Raw genomic sequence first — 14,537 nt, forward strand, 5'->3', positions numbered from 1 at the left:
TATCAGTCATGTTGTTACCTTGACTCCCGGAGGAGGAGTCATGAGGAGGAGCTCCTGTCTTGGAACAGAGGTCAAATGAGTGGAGCTGCAGAGCAAGATTTAGCTCTTGAGGCTGAGGCCACTACTGCTACTGGGAAGAGAGTTCTGTAAACATGTGACTATGTCAGAGAAACTGGTGAGTCAGCCGTAAGACGAGACAAGATGAGATGAGATAGGATGAGATGAGATGGGATGGGATGAGGTGGGATGGGATGTGAAAACCAGTCAGTGAGACCTCTGGTCGTGTTTGTAACACCAGCCATGTCATGGACAACACCAGTCATGCAGTTTTCGCTTTCTGAGCAAATCTAGTCTACTGTGTGTGTGTGTGTGTGTGTGTGTGTGTGTGTGTGTACGTGTGTACATCAGAGGAACCATGCATGCCTAATGAGTGGTAATGACGCAGCCCTCTCCTTAGACCAGAGGCTCACAGATGCACTGGGCAGTGGCAGCAACCAGCAGCTGGGGTTCGGCTGAGACAGCACATTCACAAAGTCTCTCTCTCTCTCACTCTCTCTCTCTCTCTCACTCTCTCTCTCTCTCTCTTTCTCTCTCTCTCTCTCTCCCTCTTTCTCTCTCACTCCCTCCCTCTTTTTCTCTCGCTCCCCATCTCCTCTCCCTCTCTCCCAACTCTCTGAAACAGCTGTTATCAATGAGTAGCTTCAGCTTATCAGCTTAACATCACATCTCCCTCAACAGAGGTCTATAAAAACCTCTATAATTTATTTGGGCAGGGGGAGAAGAGGTGTTGGGTAAATGCACACATTACCATGATAAAGTAGCAAGGTGGGCAGGAGGAAATGGAAACAGAGTGGCAGTGACAGAGCAACGAGAGAGAGGGAGAAAGAAGGGATAGAGCATGAGGGAGAGCTTTTAAGTCTTGGGGGTGGGGAAGTTTGAAAGCTGAAGAAAATCCAGTTGCGGATATTAAGAGGCTTAATATAAGAACTTGCCGAGGCTGCATTTTGCTGTGTGGGCCCCTTCAGTCAGTATCATCCTTGACAGAGGTTATAGTCTGTTCTGTAAGAGAGGAAGGGGATCAGGGGGAGGCAGAGAGAGAGAGACAGGCAGGGAGTGACACTGAGATAGAGAGGCACTATGACGTGGATAGGAGCCCATGCTTCATAACTGCGGCCTGACACCTTTTTATAGGGGAATTAAACACTGAGCATGTCTTAGTACAGAGTGGTGCTGGATCCAGTGTTTCCATGCGAAAAGGGATCAGTTGGAAGCTAAGGAGGGCGAAATGGGAATGGGAGTGACTTCATGATTTACGATTGCTTAAAAACGATTGGTTTATTCCCTAAATAGACCTTATTAAACGCTCTGGATACGATCAAGAGGATAGGATAACATAGTGTAAAGCACACATGGCGAGATGAAGCTAGCATGTCCCCCAGCTACATATTCTCATTAGCCAGCATGTCCCCCAGGAAAGGAGTTACAATTGGAAGACAGGTGGACTTGGAGAGAGAAGAGGAGAAGTCCTACTACTGCTGTACAGATGATATTGACCTTTCCTTTCCCTTGCACTCAAGTCAAGTCCATTTCGAGTGTTTTTTTTATACTGAATGAAATGTAGTTTTTTTTTACTGTAATTTATATGCAGGGATGGTTTGAATTGGGAATAAGGACAATTGAGAAGTCAACCTCCTTGATGTCAGCCCTAGTCATAATACTGTACCTCAGGTTAAAAAAAAGTGCTTGTCACAGTATTAGCTTGTCCTAGGATAGTGGGATACTGTAGACTACTATTGGTGATGCTGCACTTGATAGAAGTTCTCACCATGTTTGAAGTGTGGTATTGAATACATTGCTGATGCTATATCTCTCTCTGTAGGAGGTATAAACCGGGCGGGGGCGATCCCAACATTCTTGCGGACCCCTCCAATGTTTCAGCCCCAACTGGACATGAAGCAGTTCCTACAGTTTCCCATGGACACAGCACCACCTCCACACAGCATGGGCCTCTTCCATAACTTTAACACAGTGAGTAAACACACACACACACACATGTACGCATGCACCCACCCACGCACGCACACATGCACACACACACACACACACACACACACACACACACACACACACACACACACACACACACACACACACACACACAAAACACTCTGTTAATAATCTTTAAAATGATTTTGAAAGCAGCAGCAAGGTAACATTTTTAATGCCATATGCAGTACTTCAAAACATGCATGTTGTACAACCTTTGACATTTTTGTTTGATGTGTTTTCTTCATTTGCCCTCTGAATATCTGCATGGTTCCTGGAGGAGTCCTCTGTGTCCCCAGCCCATTAATTATAGCTGATCATTTTGATTAGAAGAACATTTACCATTTCACAAGCTCAGCATATCCACTACTGCTGTGCATTCTCCAGATTGCATTAAGAAATGCAGAAACACTGTGTGGCTCAGCAGAATGAAACGCAGCAAACTGTCCCTCTGGACTGTAGGGCAGTAATGTTCCTGTGTGGTGTGTGTGTGTGTGTGTGTGTGTGTGTGTGTGTGTGTGTGTGTGTGTGTGTGTGTGTGTGTGTGTGTGTGTGTGGTTATTTACTCCCCATTCACTTTAATAGCCCCATACAACAGAGCTGGAAACAGTCTCAGAATGGACTAACTAGTAGAGTACTGTAGTCTATCTAGTACATTCATTGACTTCTAGAGTTACAAACACCTTAGTAACACCTGTTTTCAGATCTTGCTCTGGAAACCAAAACCACACTCCCTCGTACATCCTTTAGACCAGCTCCACGACTCTATTTGCAGTGTTCTTTTGCAACACAATAAATGATGTCCACTGGTGCACAGGGATTCAGTGAATGATAATAGCTGGCGCTGGTGACAGACAGCCTCCAGTAGTTTTACTGCTTTCTGTCCAGTAGATGGGGATATTGGAGAGGCTCAGAGGATGACCTGACCTTACTGTCAGGCGGTACATAGTCAGACACCACCATTAAACGCTTTAGTGCATTGTGTGCCCTAAAATACAATGGTGTGGTGACATTGACTAGGATTCCCTTACACACATAATAAAGCAGGTGTTTTATTGAAAGTCCATGCAGTCTGAAATGTAGGCTCATATTATTGCTTTAATATAGTACAGTAGATATAATAATCTATACAATGCTGTATGTTTTCTGCTGCTTGTGTCATGTGGTTGCGAAAGAGGTGGTAGTGGTGGTCTAGTGGATAGTGAGTTGGACTTGTGATCGGAAGGTTGTGAGTTCAAATCCCGCCTGAAACCACACCACTACTAGTGTGCCCTTGAGTAAGGCACTTAGCCCTCAGTTACTCCAGGGGGAATGTCCCTGTAATTTGTAATTGTAAGTCGCTTTGGATTAAAAGCGGCTGCTAAATGGCAAAATTATTCAAAATTAAAGAGAGGATCAGTCGCTGGCTACAACACATGAAGGTTCTATAAGGCATAGACTCATGTCTTCAGGTGTGTTGAAAGGATTTCCTGCATTTTTAGGACATTCTGTGTGACTGTCTTCGGGTCTATAGGGATGTTGGGAAGTAGATAGAGGCACACTTCAGTTCTCGCCTGGGTGAGTTTCTCTACTACTGTTGACACAGACAAACATTTGTCGGTCTTGGGATTTTTTGAAAGTATTAAAGGAATGTGTAAACAATTCCCTGCTTGAGCACTCTGTAATTTAACCCTTCATGGACGATACAGTGCACAATATACTGGATTATTATTCAAAGTAACTTTAGTCAATGGATAGCCCTAAATTAGTGTTAGATATTAGTTTAGGTACTGCAGTGGAGATTGTGTCCCATTCAGGGATGGTTTGGTATACTGTACAAGATCTGAAGCCTGTCTGTTACTGAAGTTTGGAAGTTTGCTGTTATGATGTAGGATTCACTTTAGCTGCCTGCCACACACACACACACACACACACACACACACACACACACACACACACTTAAACAGAATCTGTATCAGGAGGTACAATAAAAGGTTACATTAAAATGTGTGAGGAATCCTTCTCACTCCTGAGTCCTGATGCTTCCTCCGCTGGCCACCAGTGGCCGCCAGAGACTCCTTTATTGTTTTCCTTAATTCACCTCGCTAGTTTGAAAGTCATGATGCTACTAAGAAATCCGCTGGACAAAAACATGAGAATTCTTGACAGATTTATTGTTAGTAATCAAGCTGGGTTTGTGTGAAACTTTCTGCAAAACACTTTTCTGACGGCGTCGATAGTTGAAAAACGCCACAGGTGGAGTGTACAGCTTTAATGTGATTTGTCCTCCACCTGCCTGTCTGGTCTAGTGTGCCCTAAGACATTGATGAATAATTTATCTGCAGCAGCTGCTGCTGGTATGGCCAGGCTGCTGAGTTGCCAGCCACGCATACACACACACGCACACACACACGCACACACACACACACACACACACACACATACACACACACACACGCACACACACACACACACACACACACACACACACACACACACACACACACACACACACACACACACACACACACACACACTCTCTCTCTCTCTCTCTCGCTAAGGCTGCAAAGTCAGGAATTTCCGAGGAAAGTGTATAATCATGCGAGCCGCCATGCGCAGACTTGTTGATGCTCACCTGCTGCAGCAGCAGACCCGCTCCCCTCCCTCCCTCCTCCCTCCCTTTCTCTCTCTTCAAACACTTCAACTTTCTCTTATCGCCTCGGGTCTTGAGGTCAGGTCTTCCTGTTGACAGTCTCGGTTCGCACAGCAGTCTGTCGCACTTCTGAACGTTCACTGAAGGAACCTTGAAAGAGAGAGTTCACCAGGCTACATACATACCCAGCCATCACCTTGTCTTGAGATGTCTTAAGATGTCTTAATTAATTGACAAATGTGTCTTAAGACGTCTCGAGACAAGGTGATGGCTGGGTATGTAACGCTATGATTTAGGCTCATGGTGCAGTTCCATTGGAGTCTAGATTAATTCTGATGTGTATAATGAGGTTTCACTGAAAGTGCTTGCATATGTGCATGACATGTGTTTGAACAGTTGGTGGTTAATGCAGTGCGGTGCCGGTTGGGGGGTTGTGGGGAGGGCAAAAGTTCCCGCTGGCTGAGGATGACAACACTTGATAGACGGAGAGGGAGATGGAGGGGGGAGGAGAGGGGGAGAGAGCATGACACTGACTGCATCTGGACAGAGTGTGGGAGTATGCGCGTGTGTGTGTGTGTGTGTGTGTGTGTGTGTGTGTGTGAGAGAGAGAGAGAGAGAGAGAGAGGGAGAGAGGAGGGGGGGGGGGGGATAGTGAAGGAGAAGTACTACCAGGAAGCGTGCTAGAGAGAAAGGAGCAGGAGAGAGAGAGAGAGAGAGAGAGAGAGAGAAAGAGAGAGAAAGAGAGAGAGAGAGAGAGAGACAGAGAGAGAGAGAGAGACAGAGAGAGAGAGAGAGAGAGAGAGAGAGAGAGAGAGAGAGAGAGAGAGAGAAAGTACAGTACAGTAGACAGGCACTTGCTAGCGAGGTGATGTGTCAGTGAATAACTATGGGAAGAGGAAACTCCTCATGGCAACAACTACAACTACTCCCATAGCTGCTCCATAGACACAAAGACAGGAAGAGAAGAAGGGAGAGGGAGAGGGAGAGAGAAAGAAGGCACTAGATGGAAAGGCATCACTAGAAGAAACACTGTGATTACTCTAGACCAGTATAGTGTGGAGAACAACCAGGAGGCTGAATGAGTGAGGAGAGAGAGCGACACACTCCCTTTAGTCTCACACACGCGGATACAAACACTCTCACACACCCAGGGGAACCAATGCAGCTCCAAGCCCCAGCTGAGGACACAGAGGAGAAGAGGGTGAGTACCAAACACCACCACCAGTAGTTCACTGTAGTGTACAGTAGAGTTGGAATACCGGCAGATATAGGGCTGAGGGGAGTGATGTAGATGGGGGTATTGTAGTCTAAATCTGGGTAGGACTCAAAAGTGGAACTTCAGCTTCAAAGGATGTTTCATCTGGCATGACACAGTTATTGCTCTCACTGCCAGCATAGTCCTACTGCGTGCAACAGAGCAGCAACTTTTGGATTGCAGGAATGTAGCCTGCCAAAACATTTCATTGCAATGATAGATAGATAGATAGATAGATAGATAGATAGATAGATAGATAGATAGATAACACACTTCAGGGAGAAGAGAGAGACAAAGGATGAGAGAGCAGGAAAAAAGGTTGGTTCTTAATTTTGGTGCATGCAATTGTTTTGTGCTCTGTTAAGAGATGTATTATGGCATGCTGCTGTTCAATCCCTGAGACACTATTTCGTGTCTGGTTTGTGTTTACAGAAGCCATTAGCCAAAGAGGGGCTCCCCCATCTCCCACATGTGCTGTCAATTGTTCACATTTGCTGTGCTGCTCAGTGGTGTCTAGGTTACTTTCACCTGCTAGTTCTCGTGCACTGGGCTAAACAGTTAAACGTGTGTGTGTGTGCCAGACAATTAGTCCCTCCCTGTGCCACTTCATTAAGTGTTGTACCAGAGATTGAAAGTTGTCCTTTTCTGGAGAAACCTTCAGACCAGAGGGAAAACAAGACCTGTTGTCTTGTTTCAAGGGCTCACTTTTGTTACAGTATAGGTGGAGTGGAGTAACACCCGGTGTGCTGGGCTGGACTGAGGAATTCAGTGAGTCAATATACAGTAATGCACCAGGCGGTTCAATTCTCATTAAACTGTCTTGGGCAGTTTGGTCGGAGCCTGTATTTTAGGGACTGGATACCCACACAGTGAACAGTCAACTGTTCAGTCATGTTTGGTGGCATTTTTTAACAACATACTGTATATCTTTTCTAACAACATTTTGCTGGCAGTCACATTCATTTATATTAGTTTGCATCTTGTAAAATGTTACAGCAGGGAGCATTGTAATGAGCTAGCTGCAGGCTATAGCTAGCTACAGTAATCACTGGAGGTTCATGAAAGTATGTCAACATAGCTCAATGTTGTTGGCCATATCCATAACCTACTTTTATCTGTGTTCTACAGAAAGAGCAGCACCAGAGGAGCATTCTGTAGAAAGTTGGACAGATGAGTCAGAGACAGAGTCAGAGTCAGAGTCAGAGTCAGAGTCAGAGTCAGAGTCAGAGTCAGAGTCAGAGTCAGAGTCAGAGTCAGAGTCAGAGTCAGAGACAGAGACAGAGACAGAGACAGAGACAGAGACAGAGACAGAGACAGAGACAGAGACAGAGACTGAGACAGAGTATGAGAGCCAAATGAGATAAGAATGTGAGATTTGTCAGGATGTCCGGCTCTAGGCCCTCTCTCTCTCTCTCTCTCTCTCTCTCTCTCTCTCTCTCTCTCTCTCTCTCTCTCTCTCTCTCTCTCTCTCTCTCTCTCTCTCTCTCTCTCTCTCTCTCTCTCTCTCTCTGTCCTACAGATGGTGTGTCTCTACGCTGTCACTCTGCTCTATGTCTCAGTCCTCCTCTCTCTGTTTACCCTGTTTCCTCTCGGTTGCCTGGTTACAATCCTACTGCACATTTTCACATTGTTTTTGTTTGACTTAAGAGAATATTCATTTCAGACTCTCGCGTCTCACCCAGACAAGTTAAGCTGTTTCATAAATGTGGCTTGCTTTCGCTGTAAGACAATGGAAATAAATGCATCAATATCATCTATCATCTAGATATGTTTTGGGATCAACAAGACAACTTAAGAACCATAACATTTTATAGTCAGTTTTTTGGGATAGAGGAAAATTCTGTATTGTTGTTTACTGTGTTTTGTGAAATTGCAGATGTTCAGAATACGTACATTAGTGTCCCCACGCTTCATGAGGTTAGAACTCAATAGAATGTAACGCTGTCTGAGTAAAGTAAGATTTACAAAGGTTTTCACTTGGACATGTCATGGATGTCATGTCATCCAAATCGCTGTGTAATAAAGTGTGATTTTGACTAGTTAAGCAGACCGCCAATGCGTGCGTATACAAGCTGAAGTGAACACCCACACCAATGACGGATTCTCCACTAAGGCTTATGTCAATTAAACTTGATTGCAAGGTAAATGATGGTTCAGACATAGAAAGATAAGGGCGGTATGTTCAGACACACACACACACACACACACACACACACACACACAGGCTGATTATCCTGAGTCTTTGTGTCTGGGACATACAGTAATATGTTTAAATTGGAGATTAGCCACCGGCACGTTGGACTGCTGCTAAAGCTATTCGGTTAAATGTATGCTTAGTGGCTAACATCCCACAGTGATGGACACCCCAGCTGAAACAATTAGTAGTCACTCAGTTCACCACTGGCACACATACCCTTTTCACGTCGCTGAGCTGAACCCAGTTTAGCTGAGCTGACTTGTACTGTGCTTGCCTGGTTACGCACCCCACCATAGTTGCTGTAACCATTGTTAGGATTCTGCACTACAGATATGACACTGACTGTGATGCCAGCTGTAGTGCATCAACACTCCTCTAGGACGGTCTGCTAAGCTTGCTACACACAGACAGAGACCTATAAAGCTGTAGGACACTGTTCATGGGTTATGGCCCGGCTAACATGGGTCTCTATAGTAGTGTGTAGGGATGAGTGTTTGTGCACAGATGTTTGGACATTTCTCTCAGGCACTTGAGAGGACACCTGAGGTGGGCCTGATGCTCCATCTGTTCTGGAGGGCACATGATGTTCACCGCTATACATCCTAATGATGAAATGGGCTGTCTGGGCCAGACACTGGGCTTGTGATTGAGGCACCATGTATTGTATGGCACTTACCCTCTCTCTCTCTCTCTCTCTCTCTCTCTCTCTCTCTCTCTCTCTCTCTCTCTCTCTCTCTCTCTCTCTCTCTCTCTCTCTCTCTCTCTCTCTCTCTCTCTCTCTCTCTCTCTCTCTCTCTCTCTCTCTCTCTCTCTCTCTCTCTCTCTCTCTCTCTCTCTCTCTCTCTCTCTCTCTCTCTCTGTGATATAGATGGATCCAGTCCAGAAGGCGGTGATCAACCACACTTTCGGAGTCCCGTTGATCAAGACCAAGCGGCCCATCATCTCCTGTAACGTCTGCCAGATCCGTTTCAACTCCGAGGTACAGCCCAGCCCAGCATACCTCATATCTCCTCCACCCTCACGTCCACCACCCTCCACCCTCACCCTCTCTATCCTCAGGGATCTCTTTGTACGTCTCTTTCTCCTGCTTGTTGCTGTTTAATTCTTTGGTTAACGTAGTGAGTGACTGTGGATGTATTTCGTACATCTGCTTGTGTTTGGCAGTGGAGGCCTCATTGGAATTCTGCTTCTTTAAGGAGAGTGAGAATTGTGAGACTGAGTACAGCTCTGCAGTATCAGCCCTAGAGCGTTGCTGGAGAAGCCTTGCGAGCGTGTAATAGGATTTTCCCCGGCATATCAAAGGGATTTTCTCTGTCACATCAACATGTAAAGTTGATTAAGATCTGGGGCGTATGGAAAGTCATTTTATATAAGCATACCACAAAGTCAAAAGCTTTCCAGAAATAACTCCCTCAGTGCTTTTTTCCGTGCTATAAATAATTCAATTAATCCATTTCTAACTGCATGTACATGCATTATCTTGTACTAGTATTAATGTATTTGTGTGTAGTATGCGATTTGTCAAAGCAAAACAGATGAATATGTTTTATCTTTACCCTTACCAACATCTTTTCATAATGATAAAATCTTCTCTTTCCACCCTTAGTAAAACATGCTATCAATGTACAATTATCAGCATAAATCCCCTTTAGTCTACAATGGAAGCTGGCTATGCTAGGCTGTAGTATTCGGTAGTATAGATATTCAGAGCCAGGGTGGACATCCCTCCCTCCACAGCACACACAGACAAGGGAGCGGTCCCGCAACCCACATCTATTTCTACTCCCTAGGCCTACAATCATGGCCTCCATGCGGTCAGCTGTCCTGCATACATGTATTCTTCAAGCCCTTCTCTATAGAAGTAGAGCTCTCCATAGGCCAACACAACAGGAAACAGGAAATGGTTAGATGAGAGGAAAGATGGTCAGAATTATTCTGTAATGCTTTGGGAACTTGACCATGGCTATGAAACCAGTAACAACACCTGTTATACAGTATTATGTTCTAAGAATTTATTTTAAGTATTCCCCAGTTTCATGTCCTCATGATTTCATGGACTATTAGACACAGAAGATTAGCCAAAATGAAGTAGAGCCTTTAGTATGTACAGTACTGTAGCTAGCATGAACATGAGTATGAAATTAAAACACTGATTCACTCTACAGTGTGTTATGCTGCATACTGTAGATGTAGAAATATATAGTTAACACCACATTTGTTTTAATCCTTAGCTAAATAGAGGATTAGGTTGCATAAGTATGTGCACAGCCCCAGAGTACATTTCTGACACATAAAAGCCTTTGATGCAGGGACGAAGCCCACTGTTTATAGCCAAGCATGTGACCCTTTAGCTAAACAAGCTGGACACATAAACATGCCGGTAAATATTGACGCATGCCAGGCAATAACGAGCTAAGTACTTTACCTCCCTCGGACTATCTATGACCCCCAACAGCTGCCCCGCTCTGAAATGGACCCCTGAGTGATGTCAGCACTCCCCAACCCTAGTGCAGTACATCACCTCCCAACAAAGTCCCCCACCCCTATTGCAATACTCCCCCTCCCAACAGAGCCCTCCACACCCGCTGCTCTACCCATGGTCTTCAGTTGAGGGGACCTGTCAGGGCAGGGTTGGGTTTCATCATGTGACCACAGCAGAGTTCATTTAGCCCTGGAATGTGTGTGTTTCTGTGTGTGTGTGTGTGTGTGTGTGTGCGTGTGTGTGTGTGTGTGTGTGTGTGTGTGTCTGTGTCTGTGTCTGTGTCTGTGTCTGTGTCTGTGTGTGTGTGTGTGTGTGTGCAAGCAATAATGGTGTGTGTGTGTGTGTGTGTGTACAGTATGCGTGTGTGCCACATCTGGAAGGACATCTGCGGCAGTCCCTGAATCCAGACTCAGCAGGTGACAGGCGGCAGGCACACAGAAGCGCTCAGTTGTACAATCTACTATAACACACCTTCTCTTCACTGTTACTGTCAAAGTCACTGTTAACGGTTCAGGTAAATGGCCACACTGCAGTGCAGCAGCAGCAGTGTCATACAGAACAGTAGGTTATTTGTCAATGGGGGAGAAAGAAGAGTCTGCAGTACAGAAGACTCCTAGGCTTAGCTAGAGAAACCCCGCTCTCGATCAGGATTATGCCGACTAAACAACCTCCCCGACACTCCTTGGGTTCACATCATATAAGGCAGAACGAATCTGTCATGGATGACATACAGTATATGTTCCATTGAAGAAATAGTGTTTAAACCCAAGTACAGTTAGGCATTGTTCCAGTTCAGGATAATCCATCAAACAAAAGGAGTGAATGTTGTGCTTGACATTCACCGACTTTCATCTGTGTCTGTTGTTGAGCTTCCGTTTTCATCATCATAACGCACACACTGTATGGTGACTCGGACGGGCCAGAGGAATGAATGCCTACTGACCACATCATGATCAGTAGATATGTATTTCCTCAAAAGACATCCCCCTCCTCATCCCATGCTCAAGTCATTTCATGCTTCATTGTGCAATTCTATTATTCCCACATCCCTGCGCACTGTTCACACAGTATTATTTACAGTGCGGAAAAGCCTCAAATTGGCTGTCACTACTTATCATAAGATGCATTCGTCAAGGGCGAGGATTATAACGGCGCTCTAACAGCCCCACTGCACTCTGGGAGATGACGAGAGAGGGAGTGACGTGGCGGCTCCCTGTGTCCCCAGGTCCCTTTGTGTGGGCCGACGAGGCGAGAATAACCTTGCCGTGCTGCAGGAGTGATGTCACAGCCTTGCTTCCGCTGCATTGGTCAACGTCACTGCTGCAGCATGACCAGGCTGCTCCTGCCCCTCCCTCCCCTCCTCCCTCCCTCCCTCCCTCCGTCCCTCCCTCTGTCCCTCTTCTTCCCTGTCCTCATCTGGAGTTGCAGCTGTGCTGTGCTCTACTATGTGTGGCTGTGTCCCAGCTCTCCTGGGTGTGTTTCTGTCTCTGAGATTGACACGTTCCCATGGACATGGTGGTGACACCGAGATCATAGTCTCGTCTAGCTCTCATGGACATGGTGGTGACACCGAGATCATCGTCCCAGCTAGCCTTCCTCACATGTCTGTTTGTGTGTTCACTCCATCCAGAACAAACATGTCCACCTGCCCTGTGGCTTGGCTGCTCCTCCCCAGGGCTTGGCAGTAGAGGTTAAGAAAGCTCCCATGGCCGCGCCGCCCCACCGAGGGGGCCACACATCTCCCCTCACCCCTCCTTCATCTCAGTGATCATTCCTCTTTTAGCACTCCTCCGTTCACGCCATCCCTGATCTGCGGGTTTTAGACTGGCAGATCCTTAAGACCCCAGGAGGGCTACGGTTACAGGAGACATGCTATATACAGCCAGCCTCCGTTCTGTCATCACCAATTACAGCCTTGGGCTTTAACATAGGCCTTTTGGACACACCTCGGTCCAGAGGGACAGACCCCCCCCCCCTCTCATCATCCCATTCCCTGCCTCCCAGTCTCACCCAGACCTGAGCTCACAGTCGTTGTGGTGCTCTGTGGTGCCACTTGATTTCTCCATTCCTTCCAGCACCTGGCTGTGGCAGCTGTCATCACTCAGACGGCTTGTTTTTTTTGTTTTTTTTACCATAATCCCGCCACTTAATCATCATGATCCTGATAATTATAATTAGATGAGTAACAATAATTATTCGTCCCTGCCAACATACCCATACACACATGAACGCACACACGCACACACCCAGGGACTTGGGGCAGACTGCTTTCCGACTTTTAGCTGGGCAGGGACGAGGGACGATGTGTTTGTGGGTGTATGCGTGCAACCATAATGAGGACATAGTCCACAGACGACAGTTCCTTTCGGTGCAGTTCTAGAAATATTCACAGACAGACAGACAGACAGACAGACAGACAGATGGTGGTCCGACACACTGAGACGGGGTAGAGCTCTTCTGATGGATGACTCACCCCTGTTGTTTACCCCAGAACAAACACATTAGCCAGGAGCAGGTCTTTCAACAGAAGATAGCCACGATTAGCCAGCAGATTAGCCACGCTGTGCTCTGTAATGGATCCCCTGTATTGTGTTTTTCTCTGCTGGAACGCTGGACATCCCCCAGTCCATACAAACCGGCTGTCAATCACCACTCACTTCCTACCTCCATGCCGTAGACACTCTCCTCCCCAGTAGCATGTTTATTTAGAGATACACATTTCTATATAGGCAAACGAATACGTAAGTCAGAGTGTGTCTAAGGGAGGTTTGAGGCCTCTGGTGAGCAGCTGTAGCCAAGCCTGGCATGTGTGTGTTGCTTTATAAGTATGGTATGTATGCTAGCCATTGCTCCCAGTGATAATGTATACAATGTGAGGGGGAGTGGAGCTGGGAGTGGAGGGGTGAGGGCTTATGGGGCTATAGAGAGACAGGATGGCATGGCACCCCACTGACCGGGAGTTCACCGCCCTGAATGTCCATCAACATAGCTGTAGTAATGACATGGCTGGAGCCTCAGAGGTTCTGAAGCCGTGTAGGAGAGATCTGGCCTCTGTGGAGGAGGGAGAGGAGACACACAGAGGCCTGAGGTCTGGACCACTGCTGCCTGCCTGATGATGTCAGACAGATGGAAGGATAGATAGACAGACATGCAGGCAGACAGACATGCAGGCAGACAGACGGACATGCAGACTGAAAGACAGACAGGCAAGACAGGCAGACAGACAAGCATCAAGATGCAGACAAGCAGGCAGGCAGGCAGACATGCAGGCAGCTTGGAAGACAGACAGACAGAACAGACAGGACAGATGGACACAGAGACAAACACAGACACAGACAGGCGGACAGACACAGACATAGAATCAGACATAGACAGACAGACAGACACAGAAAGAAAGACAGACACAGAAAGACAGATAGACAGATACTGACAGACAGACACAGACACAGAATCAGACATAGACAGACAGACAGAGGTATACAGACAGACAGACAGACACAGGTATACAGAGAGACGGACAGAGAGACTGGGTTCCACTGTCATATGCTGTTTCCATTACCACACTGGGCTCATCGGTGCTCAGATCACCTGTTACAGTTTGCATCTCTATCCACTGTAAGCCTGCCTGCAGGCTGTGGTCTCTTGTCCCTGGTGTGGATTAAATGACATGCCAGAGTCTGAGACACTGTTAGTGTGTGTGTGTGTGTGTGTGTGTGTGTGTGTGTGTGTGTGTGTATGTGTGAGGGTGTGTGAGGGTGTGTGAGGGTGTGTGAGGGTGGGTGTGTGTGTGTGTGTGTGTGTGTGTGTGTGTGTGCGTGCGTGCGTGTGTGTTGTGGGGCCAGTGTTTTCCAAACGAGTGTAATGTTTTATTCACCTGTTCTCGCTAGTCTTCATTTCAGTTGAGCCCTGTTGTCTTTCTGTACTC

At 46.6% G+C, this 14,537-nt stretch overlaps 1 protein-coding gene across 1 annotated transcript in view; it reads left to right on the top strand.

Moving 5' to 3' along the window:
- Window positions 1-1,461: 1,461 nt before the first annotated feature.
- Window positions 1,462-14,537, top strand: part of znf385a (zinc finger protein 385A) — a gene marked incomplete at both ends in the record, with an annotated part of 29,095 nt that continues 16,019 nt past the window's right edge. Inside the window, 3 exons of the mRNA XM_080534589.1 lie at window positions 1,462-1,537; window positions 1,883-2,028; window positions 8,999-9,109. Of these exons, the coding sequence (XP_080390715.1) occupies window positions 1,462-1,537; window positions 1,883-2,028; window positions 8,999-9,109 (333 nt within the window). The remainder of the gene's footprint in view (window positions 1,538-1,882; window positions 2,029-8,998; window positions 9,110-14,537) is intronic.

The sequence above is a fragment of the Nansenia antarctica genome (genome assembly GCF_963989245.1).
Source record: "Nansenia antarctica genome assembly, chromosome: 6".
Taxonomy (NCBI): Eukaryota; Metazoa; Chordata; class Actinopteri; order Argentiniformes; family Microstomatidae; genus Nansenia; species Nansenia antarctica.